Here is a 16,711-nt window from a genome sequence, read left to right as displayed (position 1 = left end):
GTGCAAACACAAATATCTTTAGTTAGAATAAAAACAAGAACTACAAAATGCCGATACTGGTTGTAAATAAAAGTGGCAAGAAAATGAAGTTTGAACCAGCAAATGCCGTCTGCAGTTGCAGCCTCCTGTTCTGAATTGCTGACTTTACCATTTAAACTAGGCCAAAGAATATCCATTTAAAAAAAAAAAAAATTTTAAAGTTTGTCAATTTCTGAAAATCAACAAAAATATTAGTTTGAATTACAGAATGACAGTTCCCTCAGGGGCTCTCTGGAAGGTTCCCCATCCAGAAGGAAGCAGTACCAAAGCTCCAATCACGCTGTCACAGCCACGGAGCAGCTTCAAAATAGACTCATAGTAACCCCTACTCTTTGAAGGTATCAAGGACAAAGCAATGAGGGCAAAGGGGTTCCAGCTCAGCAAGACACTCAGCCCCATTCTGGCTTTCAGAAGTAAAATTCCACTGCAAGTTGGCAGAGTTGGAGCCTGACTGCTGAGCTGAAGATACTCCATCAGAGGGAGAAACTTTGTCAGTAGTGCCATGTGCTGCTCCTTCCCCAGGAATCCCACTTCCAAAGGCCTCTCACCCACACACGAGCTCATCTCCTCACTGTCCCACAGTTGTGTCAACACCACAAAGCTGCAGAACTTTTTTCAGAATTGTATTGAATCCAACCCACATAACAGATTATATTAAATCTTAACTCACCTACAAAGTTTGTCAATGCACAGTGTGCAAGTACATTAAAGGCAATTAGACACTTTATATATGTTACCATTAAAGTACTTTAATCTCTGGAAAAATGCTTTTAGCCTTGTAAAACTCACGTTTATACTGCAGTTAATGCTGATGTTATTATGAAGTTGAAATCACTGATTATAAAAATATAACTTAAAGTGAAGGAAAGGAATGTTTAAAAAAAATACGCAACTTTTTCCAGCCAGATGTAGATTTTTATTTCAAAGCAAAATCCTTTTCTTTCTTCACTCACTTTTTTTTTCCCTTCTCAAAATACTCAAAAGCCTCAAGCCAGTCCACTCAAAATTATGTCAAGCCATGGCAAAGAGAGCAATTATTTGCCAAATGTTTTCTCTAGACGTTCCAGTTATCCCAGGCTTACATCCTCAAAAACTCACATACACACCTCATTTCTAGAACAATATCATAAGACAAATTGAAATTGTTCTTTTTCTTTTACTCAATAACAACTGTATTCATTTGGGTGTTTGTTTCTTTAGAGGTTCCAGCTCAAGACAACAAAGCTTTTCAAGTCATAAACAAAGAAATCAATGCACAAAAGACATAAGCCAATACAAAAGCATTTCATACATGCTTATGCTTATAAGCCATACAAGCCAATGCTTATGAAATGCTTGTATTAAAATTTACAGTTTAATACAACTGGATTGTCTGCTGCAGAGAAACCTATAAAAATTTCCAGTTTGAGCTACTTCTTTAGTCATGTAACATATTTTAACACTGAAGCAAAGCTCTTTCCCTTCCCTGACTTCATTATCAGACCAACTGCCAAGAGGAGAAAGCTGCTTCAAAAGCATACTTGCTGAAGAAAGGAAGATAAGGAACCCATAATGATATCTTAATGGGACAAATGATACAGTCACACTCAATTCTGCCAGAAACAGGCCTACACAAGATCAGAAGTAGATCCAAATCTCCACTTGGTACTACTGGCAAGCAACTGTAGGGAGCCACTGCAGAACATTAACAATATTGCAAAGATGTAAAGCAGGTTATGAACAAGTAAACTCAGGCATTAACGTACGTCCAACAAGCTGGAATGTTTACCTTCCTCTTTCCAAAAGGGAACTTGTGTACTACCACTTCAGCTCCCTTGCCCCTGGAGTGTGTGTGTGTCCCAACTGCATTACTACATTTGATGTATTTCTTACATGCAGTTCCAGCTATGAACAGCCTTATATCAGAGTTGGTTCTTACCAGCTCTTTTTAAATATGTGATTTTTTTGCTACACCCAGCATAAACATTAGCTGAACGTTCACATGTCTAATGGCACCTTTCTCCTTGCAGTTCTTTCAAGAGTTTCACCCAACAGAAGCCACTGAATTAAGTGACTCATTTTTCCATCTAGTTAAACACTTTACATCCAACTTTTCTACAGTGAATGCTGGGTAGCATCTTTAAAAATCAAGTAACAGCAGTTTGTAATCATCATCAGCAATATCTTTCAGTAGGATTCACATTACACTTTGACACACCTGAAGTAATGAGTAACCCATACCACAGACAAATCAGGTTTCATAAAACTAAAACAAGTCATCTGTTATCTTTATCTTTGTTCTCCTCTGACATATGTAATTTTTATTAGAAATACTGACCCACAAATATTTCTCTAAACACATAACAAAACTCCTCTCCAAACTTGATTGAAATTAAAACTTCATTGATTAAAACTTGATTGAAATTGCAACGGAAAACCAGAGAGATATTGAGAGAACAGAAGCATTGTGGAAGTCTTCTTGCTCAACCCTAACAGCTGGATGGTACTAAAAGGAAGGCCTTGGACTCTTCTCCATTGTGCTCCCACTGCTCCATGGGACAGTCAGGTCACTGTGCCACTGCTCTGAGATCTGAACTAAGAGTGGGAAGAGTCAAGTGCCACTGCAACGCAGAAGCCTCACTCTTTGGCAACATGAAATGAAGCTGCGTCCCAGAGCTGTAGTTTCACTTCAGTTCTCAGTTTAAGTAAGCAGAGAGGCAGTGTCACCACCCTCACATTGCCACAGCTTTGCCATTATTTTTACAGTTCCAATGTAGGTGTTACCATACAATGCGGCAGAACAACTGGAAGTGGAGGACAATAACCCTTCAAACTCTGGAATGAAAGGACTCCTATTCTAAAACCCCATCTCCCATAAAGAAATGAATGTATATGCATCACTTTACACTTCAAACACAGTTTAAGGTAAAATCACATAAAGCCATCTCTCTTAAAGCTTGTATTTCTTCTAGTTAGCTGAAGTACCACCTCTCCTCAGTCAGCTCTAGTATCTTCTCTGACATTCCTCATTTTTATTTCCTCAGTGTATGTATTACCTTGCCACATAGATTTATAAATCATTAGAATGAATAAAAAAAAGTTCCTTCCTTTCTTATTGTTTTGAGTGTCTGAGGCCATTTCACTAACACAGCTCACAGCACAATGCCACAAGCATTAGCACTGGAGCAATTCCTCAGGTGGCAAACAGCATCTGAGATCAGGAACACTTTAACCAACTGCCATCTGACAGGATTGTATGGAATGAGAAGGATTGCTGCTCTGCAACACTGAACCGAAAGCCCCTCGTAGTTTGAGTGCCATCTTTCAGGTCAAAATACCTATTTTTAGAAGTTCTTAACAGTTTTCAATCGTTCCTCCCCTCCTCCAGCTTGCATTGCTTCTCCTGCTCCAGAGATATGAAGAACAGGCTCCTTTCTTATCTCAGCCTAAAGCACTGGGTTAATGTGCTTGCTGGAGAGCCCGTCAGCCTCGGCAATCACAGAGATGTGTTACACTTAAAGTGCTGCCAGCTGGGGACACAGGTGATAAGGAGAGACTTTCCTTCCCACTTCTGAAACCAGTTAGGAGCTCTTTCAAAGATTTAAAATACAACTCATTTTACTTTTGCTGTTCTGAATACAAGTTGTTTTCATCAATAATACAAGCCCAGAAGACAGCACTTTGTAACTGAGTTTTCCACTTTAACGTATAAACCTCTTCAAAATCCACCATTTTTGTATTACTAACTCTTATCTTGGATAGGAATAAGAAGCAAGAAACCCCACCCCCCCAAACAAACCCCCCCCACCAGACAAGGACCACTTATTTTAATACCCAGGTTTTATGCTGAGCATCTGTCTTTTCAGCACCATGGAAATCAACCTGCCTGACCTCCCAAGTGAACTGACTTGGATTAGAAACTCTTTTAATCAAGACCAACACCATCGATACAGAGGGAAAGTTATAAATGAGAAAGGCTCAGAAGAAGTGTTCCTGCAGACTTTAACAGGTAAGTTGGCCATTCCTTGAAACTTTGCCTAATTTTCCTCTATGATTAAGCAAACTATGAACTGTCAGCTCCAAATTCTCACATTATAGATTGAGTGAAAGTACTGAACTTTCAGACTGGACTGTTAGTACTGGCAGAACTGTATGCATTTTTTGAAACAGAGTTTAACATACTTTTCACAGAACACAGACAACAGAAAACAAGCTTAGGTTCATTTAAAAAAAATAGGTCAATGGGATTCAGTGCTTCATGAACAAATACGCTGAATACTCTAAAGAATGTGCAGGTGTCCAGTGGGAAAGTTCAACAAGGATCAACTATACCCAGCAGACTAAGAAATAATAAATGGCATATTAAGTATAATCTAAAAATTTTTATCTTTTAAGAGGAATTCCAAATTTAAAATATGTTACAGTAAGTCAAACAACCTCCTTTCGATTTGTTAATTTCTTGCTTTGTTCACCTTTGGAGATATTTATTTTCATTAATTCTTTATAACAATGAAAAGCAGAATACTTTTTTTCTATTTACTACTGTAAGTGGTGTATTGTCTCACAGCTTGTTAGTCACACCCTCTATCATTTCTGCTATAGGGTCTGATGCCTCACAAGGAAGTGGTGTAAGCTTTGGGGCAGTGTTATAGTGAACTTTTAGGGTCCAGTGTTCTTTTGGGGCTGGAACCACATTGTGAAGACAGAATAATTTTGACAACAAAATTTCTGGAGTTGGGAAAGATTTCCCCATTAACAGCTAAAATATGAGAAGGGTATGATTGGGGGGGGAAACCTCACAGTGTAATGAGTAACAAAGTGACCCAAATGTCTTCCATTTTGCTCAGAGAACACACCAAAAGGTAGACAGAAGAAAGGTACTGTTCCAGTGAGAATAAAATAGCAATTAGCTAGTCTTGGTCTAAGTGTGAAAAAGCATCTGTGCAACTGGATAAAGTACCTCATGTCTACAGCTTAACAAAACTAAGTTCTTACATGCAGCAAACTAACAATGTCATTGTATAGTAACAGTAGGTATTTGAAGAAATCAAACTACAAAAGAATGGTAAAACCCCACCAAAAATATTATGGTCTAGCACGACAGGCAAATCATTCTTACAGCCTCCAGCCAAGCAAAATCAATGGTTGTGTGCTGCTTGCAGAGTTCCTCACATAACTTGTGAGCAGCTCTGCACAGGCTGGAGCCCACATTACTCGGCATCCTCAGAACAGCTCTCGGGCCGTTTAGGACAGAAATGCCAGAGGTCTGAGCTGGTGCCTGTAACACACTTGGCCCTTATTATCTTTTTAAGTCAAGACAGAATCCCAGAACAAAGTGAAAATGTGGAGTTTATAAAACAGTAGTATCCTATTCAGTTACAAATACTGTTGAGACAGAATCTTCCCCAAATATGCAGTGACATAATTTTGCTTTGATCATCTGCTATTTGTACCATGCCCTGATGAAGTGTAAATCTCTGTCACTGATCCTGTTACAACCGAACTATACAGGTGCAAAACATGTTTCTCTGCCCAACAGCAGTATTAATAAACATGATTTTAGGTTTTTACCAAGTAGTTTGAACCATCCCCCATCTGTAAGCTAAGGAAACAGAATCAGCAGTTCAATCACTCAGCAATCTTAACAGGACAACTTACCCTTAAGAGTTTGTAATGATCCCAGTATATTTCTTCAAGGATACAAAAAACTCCACTCTACAAGAAACAGGGCTGTTGCCAACACTGTGTAAGAGGCAGCTTTTCCTTACACAAGCCAGCAGTCCATCCTCTTTCAGTCATTAAGGGATCTCAGCAGAACTTCACTTAGAGACACAGCACATTAAGCCCTCAGAGATACACATTACATTAACCACTAGCTTAAAGCTCTGATTTGAATTAGTCCCAAAAATGCAGAGTTTTTCATGCCAGCAGGCAACTGAGCAGAAATGGACATCCTTTCACACAAAGAGAACCTGGATAAGAATCCCCTGATCTGCCCATACAAATAAAACGTACACATGTTGGAATTTGTCTGCAAATTCAAACCAAGCCTGAAGGGGGTTTTAGTTTGGTCTTGTTTTTTAAAGTTTCACAAATGCTATGCTGATAGAGGCAAAAAGCTTTAATACATTTCCATCATATAAGTTGGTTTTTTCTAGCTAATTCAAGGGACAGAGGCCAGAAAATTTGGAAAGTCTCATGTAAGAAAGAAAACCCAAAACACAACAACTAAATGCACAATGTAGGGAGTTAATGGTGTTGAAATCATAAATGATAAAAACCTCAGATGCCATTTTCAATGCTTTTCAGCTTGTGTTTGAACAAAGTGAACACAAGCAGAGGACACAAAAACTCATCTGTTTATTTGTGGCACTCGGGAAAATAACCAATGACATACTAACTACATTGAACATTTGCAATCTGCAGTTGGTGGAGACAGGATAGAGTGATGAAAGAAAGGACAGTTTCTGACTAGAGTCTTTTAACATGACAGTGGGAAAGAAATAAGAGGAAAAAAATACTCTTGGTTATCTCAGAATGCAATTATTTCCCACAACCAGTCTATAATTTTTCCTTGCTCACCTTTGCATAAATTCCTTCCTTCCTCATACTCTTCTATGTCATCTCTATCCTAAGTCCCATGAGCCTCCCACATATCTTACAAACCAATGTTCCACAGGAAAAGGAGAGCTTTTATCAAAGGAAAACAAGCAGCTTTGGGGTTTCTAATGAACTCACACATGGCCTATATCTTCTCTGATTACAACTACCTGAAAGGAGGTTGTAGCAAGACAGGGGTTGGTCTCTTCTCCCAAGAAGAAAACAGTAGGACAAGAGAAAATGACCTCAAGCTGTGCCAGAGAGATTTAGATTGGACATAAAGAAAAATTTCTTCATGGAAGGGGTTGTCAAGCACTGGAACAGGCTGCCCAGGGAAGCAGTGGAGTAGCCATCCCTGGAGGGATTTAAAAGCTGTGCAGCTGTGGTGCTTAGGGATGTGGGTTAGTGGTGGACCTGGCATTGCTGGGATAACAGTTGGGCTTGATCTTAAAGGTCTTTTCCAACCTAAACAATTCAATGATTCCTTCCTTAAAGTGATCCTCTATTCACTCCCACTGGTGTACACCTGGTAATTCCACAGCAGCTCCTGATACCATCAGCAGCTTCAACAAACAAACAAATCAACTCCTTGCTTCCCATGTCACCAATTTCACAGCTGCAATTCTGAAATGACACCTTTGCACCATGAGAACCCTCTGTGCACCATGAGAACCCCCTGCTCTATGGGGTGACTTCTATTTATCTATTTAACCTCATGTAAAGTTCATTTACCCACATAGTCCCTCCTCCTCTTTGTAAGGGCTGCATAATTTACACTTTGAGCTCTCTGGAGCACCAGCACTTTCAGTGTACCCAACTGGAACGTAGTACACTGGAACTGAGGCTCAACTGATGGCACAAAACACTGCTAGAATTCAAAATGCAGCGAGAAGATCCCAAGTACTATTTCACCACTCATCTGCACCCAAACTTGCTGGAGTCTAAACTGCAGGAAATTTAGAATAGACAACTATCTGCTGAGTCCAAAGCCTATTGTGGAGAAAGAAACCTTCAACCTAGAGCTTAGCAATTTTCTCCACTTCTTTTAGAAGCTAATGATTAATATTTTTTTTTTTTGCTTGCAAGAGGAAGTTCTTAGATCTGTCCTTGCTGTTAAATACTTTAAAAATCTATCAATCTTCATTATTCTTTCTTAGTTTTTATTAATCCTATAGCACTGTGTATATGTTTAGATTACACCTATCAGATCATTACTTTAAAAGAATATAGCAATATTGCACTTTGACAGTATATTCTCTTTTTATTGAAAGCAGGTGATGATCATAATATACTAGCACAGCTATTTAAGTAAATTTAGCCCTGCAGACAGAAAACATCACCAGACATTTCACTGGAACCTGCCCCATTACATTATACTTGAAACAGATATCACAGTAATCAGAAGTGATCAAGGTTATAAAACAGAACCTCAAGTTTATATGGTTTAGAGAAAGTTATACTCACAGCTGGCATTTCTGTAGAGAAGAAAAGGTTCATGGAGCTGAAACTCCAAGTCTTTATTTACTGGCTCAACCAGGTTGTGCATGTTCAGTCGATTCACTATCGTAAAACCATGATAAGGAGAAGCTGACCTTGTTTCAATGAAAACAAAACCAAGGATTAATATCTTCATTGACATCAATAATTTTCTGAAACTGAGTTATGAATTAATCTTCAAATCTCCATTGCTTTATTAGGTGGAGCTTTAGCAGTCCTGAAGCTCTCAGTTTTTCTTCTATGCCATTTCTTGGCTGCCACCTAATTTCAATTTCAAACTACACTTTCCTCAAAGCAGGATTAGGATTAGCATTACAGTTCTACACTGTTAAACTGCTGAATCAAAGATATGCCTCTAAAAAAACCCTATTCAAAAAAACTAGGGCAGGTCCAGCATTAAAATTCAAGTGTATTCAATACTTGACATGAGACAGTTTTGAGGCATTTTAGAATTCTTTTATTAAAGGAGAAAAACCCAAACCACTTACACAGCATCATTTCCCTTACTGTAAATAGACATGACAATAAAAAAGGGCTGCTCTCTTAAATAGCATGAAATGCACTTCTGGGGGAACCATAAGCAGTAATTTCTTCCTAAAGTGAAACTCTGAAAAGAAGGAGTTACCCTGGTGTCCTCAAAGTACATATTAAATTATTCAGAATTATACTGCTTAGTGAAACTATTTTTATTATCTAGATATTTGCTGGACACCAGGTTCAAAAACACCAAGCAAGCACTGGAAGTTCAAGATAGTTTTAGATGTGTTTTCTCTTGCTGCATAAATGTCATGTCAGCACTCAGCTGTGCCTGTAAGCAGTCACATAATCAACAACACAGCATGATGAAGGCAGGATAAAAACCAGACACAATTAGCTAGTAAATATTAAGATTTCTGTAAAAATGAGGCCACCTTTACCTAATAATAGACAACAAAAACCCATCAAGAGCTTCCAAGGAAAGGGTAAACAATCCTTACCACCACAGGTCAGTCTTTTAATGCACCTGATAGAACCTGTTTGAAATTATCAGCTAGTTACACAGAAACCCTTTGCTTTGCTTTTTGGGTTTGTTTCTTAAATTTGGTTCACTTTCTTACACTAAGTATTTGGAAGCTGGGAGCTGAAGTAACAGGAACTGGCTACTCAAATCCCTTCACAGTGCTAGGACAAACTATTGTAATGACTGAGCTATGACAGTCTGCTTCAGGGTGGCTTTAGCCAGCATTATTTCTATGTCTTACATTCAACAAAGTTTTATTTCATTTAGATTTTTTATTTGCTTGTTATTTAAAACTTAAATTCATGATTGGTTTTATGTGCTCTCACCTCTTTCCCCCCTCCCACAGAACTGGAAATTTCTTTCATGGTTTTCATAAGGAAATCAAATAGTCCCTAAAACCAGACACCAGCACAGCTCCAGCTTTTGGGCAACTTCATCCATTTACAAAAATTTTTGCCATTTTCCAGAAGTAGGTTAGAACAGATTATTTAATTTGTCATGTCTACTGTTTTCATAATCAACTTCATGGATTTTAGGAGACAAAGGACAACTTGGCATTTAACAAACTGTAACAAATTATACTGGAATAACAAAATAAGCTCAACAAACTGGGGTTTTATGTGGGTTCATTAAGTTTTATGATTTCTCAGCAGTACTTTTAGGAGCTTTTGACAGAGTTATTTACCCCTGTGCAGAGTTTATTCTTTTTGAAAATGTATACAGCTGTTAACAGCTGGACAAATAAGGAACTCTGAGTATGAAAGCTCTACATGGAGATATCTGAAGTTTGTTTTCTTAAGGCAGGAAAACAAACATCACCACCCCTGTATCCCCCCCTAAGAAACTCCAAACCAACAAATCAACCCTTACCTTCTGTACACAAATAAGGTCCCTTCTATGTCGGTTTTCTCCTACAAAAGACAGCAAATGCATTTCAGGGATGTGCTTGTTCACACAGTTATGTAGTTATGTTTTAGAATGTTTTAATTACAGAGACTTACAATAGCCTTAACTTTCCATAAGGTTTGACATCACAGGGCTAAAAACGATCTCCTATTTTCAGAAACTACCTATTTTTTTTTTTTACAAAGATTAGGGCATTAATCTCACTTCCAAAAACTTTCTCATGCTAACAACATGATGATGTGATCTACAGTATTCCACAACCTTCCAAAGCTGATCCTGTAAGGGCAGCCTTTAAATATCAGACAGGTTGTTTTCCACAGTGTTACTGAAAGAACAGCAATGACAGCACAGCCAGAAACACCACAACAGAACTACAGGCCACGGCTGTTTCATACTCCAGTTTCCAGAGCAACCTGTACCACGGGCTTGTGACCCACAAGCACAGAAAGTTCGTGCAGCTCCAGGCCTGAAGTTCCCCGAATTTCCGCTTCTGTAGCTGTGTGACAAAACCGGCGCTCAGGCCAAAACTTGTGTTTTAATGCAGTGACGAACACTAACACCTCTCAAATCCCACTCTTCCCGAATCAGGGCGCTGCGCAACAGGCGAGAGCAACAACAACAAAGTACAATGAGAAAAGAGAAAAAGCCAACGGGCACCAGGAACCAAAGCGCCTCCGGCCCCAGCGCTGCCCCGTCACAGCGAACCCCCGAGCGCACACACGGCCTCGCCTCTCCCTCTCTCTTCTTCTCCTCTTCTCTTCCTCTCTCTCTTCCCCTCCTCTCCCTCTTCCTTTCCTCCTCCTCTCCCTCTTCCTTTCCTCCTCCTCTCCCTCTTCCTTTCCTCCTCCTCTCCCTCTTCCTTCTCCTCCTCCCTCTTCCTCTCTCTCCCCCCTTCTTTTTCCTCTCCCCTCCCTCTCCCTCTCCTTTCCCCTCTCTCTCCTTTCCCCTCTCCCCCAGCACAAACACCCTTCGGGTTCGTCACCTCCGCGTGGTGAACGCGCCCAAACCCCCAAAGTTCCCCCGGGGCGAGCGCAGCCCCGCGCGGGCCCCGTGCGGAGGCGCCGGGCCGGGCGGCTGCCGGGGCTCGGGCACAGCCGGGCGCGCCCCGCCGGACTCACCCACTCGTTGTCCTTGGGGCTGAAGCTGTAGAGAGCGACCTGCCCGGTCACGTCGGCGATGCCGGTGATGAAGGGGTCGTGCTGCCGCAGGGCCGCCAGACTCATCTCCTGCCCCGCTCTGCCCGCCGCCTCCATCTTGGATCCGGGCAGCCCCGCCCACGCAACGGCGACAACCGCCACGGTGCCACGGCGTTCCAGGCCCCCCGCCCGCCGGAACAACCGGCCCGCGCCTGCCGTTCCGCCCGCCGGGCGGGCCCCACACGCCCAGAGCCCTTCGGCCCCTCGGGCCTGCAGCCCTCCCGCGGCCCCTCTCCCACCTCCCGACCCGCAGCCGCTTCCCCGGGGCTCCTCTTCACATCTGCGGGCCCCGCAGCCCTTCCCCGGGGCCGCTCTACCCACCTCTGGGCCCGTGCGGTTTGGGCAGGGGGCCGTGCCCCCTCCGACCCCCGTGGGCAGGGCCGAGGGCTGGGTTCGCGTCGTTGTTGTTATTTATTTACTCGCGTTAGTAATAAAGAGGTTTCTGAGTTTACTGCAGGCTGGCCTATGAATGTGATGAGCTGGGTCATCTGGATAATTCACTAGAATTTTCTTCCAGCACTGTGGGGGTGATCCTGTGCGTTCCTGTGTTTGCCATCATCTGGTATATGAATGTTTCACAGTCTGGAGTGGGATAGGGAGTTTTCAGTATTTTAGAAGAATTTTAGGATTGATTATTTTTCTCAGGTACAGTAAACGTACATAGGTGTGTTTCTCAGGTATAGTAAAGGTACACAGGACAGTAAAATGTTCTATGTAAAGGTACAGACCTATGTGGGATGTACTTATATTTGCTGGAACAAGAATAAAGGAATATGTAGTGCACTGAGATTTTTCCTGCAATTTTTTTCAGTCATTAGTGGATTTTAGGAACAAGAAAGTATAGAATACTCATCACAACCAAGGTATGAATTACTTCTAAGATAAGATCCCTAAAATTCAACTGTCTTTGTAGGGTTTTGTTCAATTTGACAGAAAACCAGGATTGTAAATCTTTCAAATTAAAAAGCTTATTGACAAAGTGTGTGAAATCTCTTCAGGTGTGAGAAGTCCTTGACTTAAACTGAAACACGGGGAGCAGCAATGAAGAAAGGGAAGTGCTGGGGTTTGGTTATGGTTTTCCTCTTCGTCTACTAACTCCAGTTCTGCATTTCACTGAATTTATCCTCCCTGCCCATCCCACTGTTGTTGCATTAGAATCAAATATTTTGTACCAGAAGTGATCCGTGGCCTGTCATCTGCTTCCTCAGCCTTGAAGCACACCCAGGTATGTCGGATACTCAGAGCCAAGCCCTGACCTCGGTGTAAACTGCAATTACTTGTAGCTGCTCAGGCTTGTTCTGTGATTATTGTATGTTACAAATTTCCCTGGCCCTCCTCGGAGCTGTGCAGGAGTTACTGCTGGGGAAATGTTCCTCTGTCACTCCCTGTTGCTGATTCTTGCACGGAACCAGGCAGAGGTGGGATGATGCACATAATGCCCTTTTCATGTTGTCTCTGTGAGTGGGACAGATTCCATTTGTGTTTCAACAAGTGAAGAGAACATTGTGTTCTATATTTTGGTTATGCTGAAGACATTTTCAGTTTCTGCTGAGGTTTTATAGGACAGCATATGATGATTTGTTACCCTAAGTACTGTTATCTGCTTAATATATGTTAATATTAAGGTAGGTGAAGTAATAAAGACCTTCTTTTATTCTTTCAGTTGCTTGTAACAGCGTGGCTGGGACTGTGTTGATGTTTGCTCCTGGCTGTTGACAGTTCTGTTAAACAAACTCTTTTTCTGGCCCCTGTTTTTACACAGTAGATTATTTACATATTCTCAGAACTTATTTGAGCTGCAGTCACTCCTTTAAATTTCCTACAGAAAAGTCTCCTTCAATTTGCAGTCCCGTTGTTTTTCCCTTGTTAGCTGAGTATCCTCAGCAAAGAATATATTGCTGCTGTTGGGATGAGGGAGAAGAACTCCCAGTCAGTCAATTTTCTGTTATTACTCCAGGCTGAATTAGGGTCCAGCGAGTCCTGCAAATCTGAGTGACTCATGGAACTCATAGTCTGTCTTTGCAGTTTTCCACTTGAAGCAATTGTCAGAAATTCCTGGGTTTGTGAGCTGCTTTGCAAATGACTCGTTTCTGTTGTTTTGCTTGCAGGTGTTTTTCTTTGAATTGTAAGTGGAGGCAATTCCTGGGCTATTGATTAGTAATTGGATTGTTATCTCTACCTTAAATTTCAGTGATGATGGCTGTAATTTTACAGACTTTTTATTTGGGCTTAGTCGTAGATAGTTATCACCAGGACAATTTGCCCTTTCTCAGTCAATGAACTTCTGTTTTGCATTTTAGTTCTCTGAGTGGTTAAAAAAAAACAAGGGGGAGGGGATGCTAGAATTTTGTAAGGGCTGCCATTTTGTTTGAAAAATCCTTTCATTTCACAGGAAGCATTACTTGAGCGTTTTTATTTGCTTATTATTATTACAGCATTTACTTCAGTTGTATTCTTTGGTCTGCTGTGAAAGCACATTTGATCTTTGCCATTCCTGAAATTCGGTGTCCTTGCTATACCTCACTGTACAAATAGTTCTTCCTGTGGTGTTTTTCCAGGCTCATAAAGGACAACTGAGAACTGCTGCAGTTAGACATTATGAACCACCTCTGTAAATGGGATTTGTAAAAATCTCACCTTTTGAGGATTAACACAGAAAGGGTCTTGCATGCTACTCAAGAACAGTTTATACCAAATTTATGGCATAAGGAAAAGTTACCTTCCCTAGCAGTTGTTTTGATCCTTAGGAGTGGCAAGTGGATCACAAGCCTTTCATAGGAATTCCAGCTTGCCATGTGCTCCTTCTGCACTAATGCTGCAGCCACAGGAACCTTGTTGAATAATCATGGGTACAAATATTTATTTCTAGCTGTGAAAAATCATTTTCCAGCTCTGGAGAAAACTTTTCTAAATTGTAACACATTAAAGTGGTATAAATAGCTGTGAATACAGTCCAGAGGGATCCAGAGCAGTGTTAAGCTAAACAATTAAAATCCATGGGATAGGATGGTGTGTAAAGGGAACTCTGGTTTTGGAGGGCTGTCACACTGACCTACCCGCTGTAGACATGGGATTTTTTCCTGTTTCCATGCTGTACATAAAATGTGTAGTATCTGAGTTTCACAGGTGTTGCAATACTGAAATCTGAATTTAACCAGGAATTTCTTTGGTCTCATTTTGTCAGGAAATATTTGCAGGAATGATTCTGTAAAACGAATGCATGACTTTCTTTTTTTTCCCTTTTTTTCTTTCTTTTTCTTTTCTTTCTTTTTTTTTTTTCTTTTTTTCCCCCTCCTTATTAAACCGACAAAGTGTTCTAGAAAATATGAACCAGGATGCATTAAAAACAACAGCATTTTCTGAAATAACATAATTTAAAAGAGTACAAGGGAAATGACACAAAAAAGCATTTAGCCATCTATGTGTTCACTGCCATTTTGGACGTATTACCAACAGTTATGGTTCTTCTAAGAGATGCTAAAAAAAAATTGAAAGAAGCAAAGAGAAACCATTAAATTACAGTTACAATTCAATAAAAACAAGAGTCTGAAAATATTCAATTCGATTTATACAATAAAGCTGTTCTCACAACAACAGTGTAAGAGGGTGAAATAGGTCACAGGCAGCCCTCCTTACATTGCTCAATAACATTAGAAGGATTAATCATTTATGGATTATCTCCTAGAAACAATGATCTGGTGCAGACAGGTAATCCAATCTCCTCTATCTTTCTAACCTGGTTTGCCGTTTCACAGGAGGTTGTGGAAGGGTGGCAAGTTTTTCTAGGAAGACATTGCCTGCCAGCTTGAAACATGTAAATTGCTGGAACTTGCTTCAAAATATGACAGCTCTTCTCTGATGAAGGTAGGTAGTGAAATTAGACAGGTAAAATGAACTTTTTTGTAATGAGAGCGCAGAGGTTCAGCTCAGAAATTGTACCATGTTCACCCTCAGTTCTAATCTGTCACTGACAGCATAAATAGAGTAGTTTATCATTGACATAAATCAGAACTAGAGAGGAAATGTTATTCCTGAGACCCTGCACTTTGCATAAATATCCAATAATGTGTTTTTCCTGACTAAATTTCTAGAAAAAAAATAAATACAACTTATGTTTGAATACAAGCCTTTCAGTGATGGCAGGATCTGTAGGTACATTAGATGTAGATCTGCAGCCTGACTTTTATTGCTTGATTTGCTTCATGTAATACATTTGGCTTTGAACATACATCTTTAGCCACTTCTGTGATATTTTATCCAGCAGTAGCCTCAAGGCCTGCTGCTAAATATATTTGATAGTGCTAATTTCATTGCTGAAAATGAACTGTATAGCAAATATCCATTGGACAAAATATTGCAGTAGCAAAGGTGATCAGTGATTTTCAATTGCTAATTTCATTTTGCATGTAGTTTCTGTTTTATTGGTATAATAACATTAGGAAAAAAATATTCAATTACTATCACAAGCAGAGTAGCCTGTTCCCCTAAGCCCTCTTGTATAGATTCTAGACTGCACAGTTAAAAAAAGACCCAAACAAGACAATTAGATTAACAAGGTCCTGCTCTCTACAGTGAGAAATACATCAGGAATAATTGTGTATCACAGTAGAAACCTTGAGCCTTGAGAAAGCTACCTTGGTAGAACTATGTTAGTTTTTAACTCAGCCAATTTTTAATTACTGAGTTATCTATGTTAAATATACTCTGTCAGCTTTATGGCATTATTGTGTGCTTATATTTTTGTCTTCCTGTAAGCATCCTTTTGTTCCTGAGCCACTTTTGATGCCTCCATGTATCTAGCCCTTTAAATACTGAGACTGTCACATAAATTTTAAAATGTAGGTTTCTATGCTCTTTATCTTTGAAGCCTTGCTGTAAAATAGCAAGTCAGAATTCCTTTTTCATATTTTTATCTGACCCTCTTGCAAAATAGGCACAGGGCAATCATGTTTAAAATAGGTGAGATAAATTTTTTATGACCAAATGTGTATTTTTCAATAGTCTTTTCTTGATGTGGCACAGTACTAATAAAGAAGATGCAACACAATTCTGAGAGTAAATAGCTTCTGGAGCTTTTCAGACACAACTGAGAACAAATAGAATGTAGAACAGCCAGGTGATTTGAGCTGCTTTTGATGCTTCTTGGGTTTTCCAGTGTCAGAGGAATGGGAATTAGTAAACCTGCATTCATTTCATAGGTTATTAAACCACTTCAGCTCTCTGTGCCTTCATTTTCCGAGACATAAAATGAGTACAATACATTCACTCATCATTATAAATTTCATTGAAATACTTTTTCGAAACACAATATAAGCAGTAGGTGTTCTGAGGATATTTCACTGCTCCAGGGAAGGGCTGGTGGGTTGCTGAGGTATCACAAAATCTCCTTTGAAGGTGAGGGCAGCAGCTGCATTGTGGTGCTATGATGGCACAGGAACAGGCACGCAGGGTTGCTCTGCTCTGGCAGGGGGGGTGTCCTCGGGCCCCTCAGTGC

The 16,711-nt window shown here is 40.3% G+C and overlaps 1 protein-coding gene and 1 long non-coding RNA gene across 3 annotated transcripts in view; one reads left to right on the top strand and one right to left on the bottom strand.

The window, feature by feature from the left end:
- LOC127481837 (uncharacterized) overlaps positions 1-6,687 on the top strand; it is a 56,522-nt gene extending 49,835 nt beyond the window's left edge. The window contains exon 6 of the long non-coding RNA XR_007908340.1: positions 3,885-6,687. This is a non-coding gene — a long non-coding RNA (uncharacterized LOC127481837). The remainder of the gene's footprint in view (positions 1-3,884) is intronic.
- Positions 1-11,350, bottom strand: part of DCP1A (decapping mRNA 1A) — a 31,946-nt gene extending 20,596 nt beyond the window's left edge. The window contains exons 1-3 of one of the 2 annotated variants that reach the window (XM_051811567.1): positions 11,140-11,350; positions 9,986-10,026; positions 8,083-8,210 (exon numbers count right to left, since the gene is read on the bottom strand). In XM_051811567.1, the coding sequence (XP_051667527.1) occupies positions 8,083-8,210; positions 9,986-10,026; positions 11,140-11,274 (304 nt within the window). In that variant the 5' untranslated portion in view covers positions 11,275-11,350. Of the gene's footprint in view, positions 1-8,082; positions 8,211-9,985; positions 10,027-10,116; positions 10,888-11,139 lie in introns of those variants that run through there. The other variant, XM_051811566.1, reaches the window with a different exon arrangement.
- Between the last annotated feature and the right edge of the window lie 5,361 nt (positions 11,351-16,711).

The sequence above is a fragment of the Manacus candei genome, unplaced genomic scaffold (assembly GCF_025592945.1).
Source record: "Manacus candei isolate 608988 ecotype Guabito, Panama unplaced genomic scaffold, ASM2559294v1 h1tg000082l, whole genome shotgun sequence".
Lineage (NCBI taxonomy): Eukaryota > Metazoa > Chordata > Aves > Passeriformes > Pipridae > Manacus > Manacus candei.
Note: the sequence above shows the minus strand (reverse complement) of the source record. Positions and strands in the feature narration are given on the sequence as shown.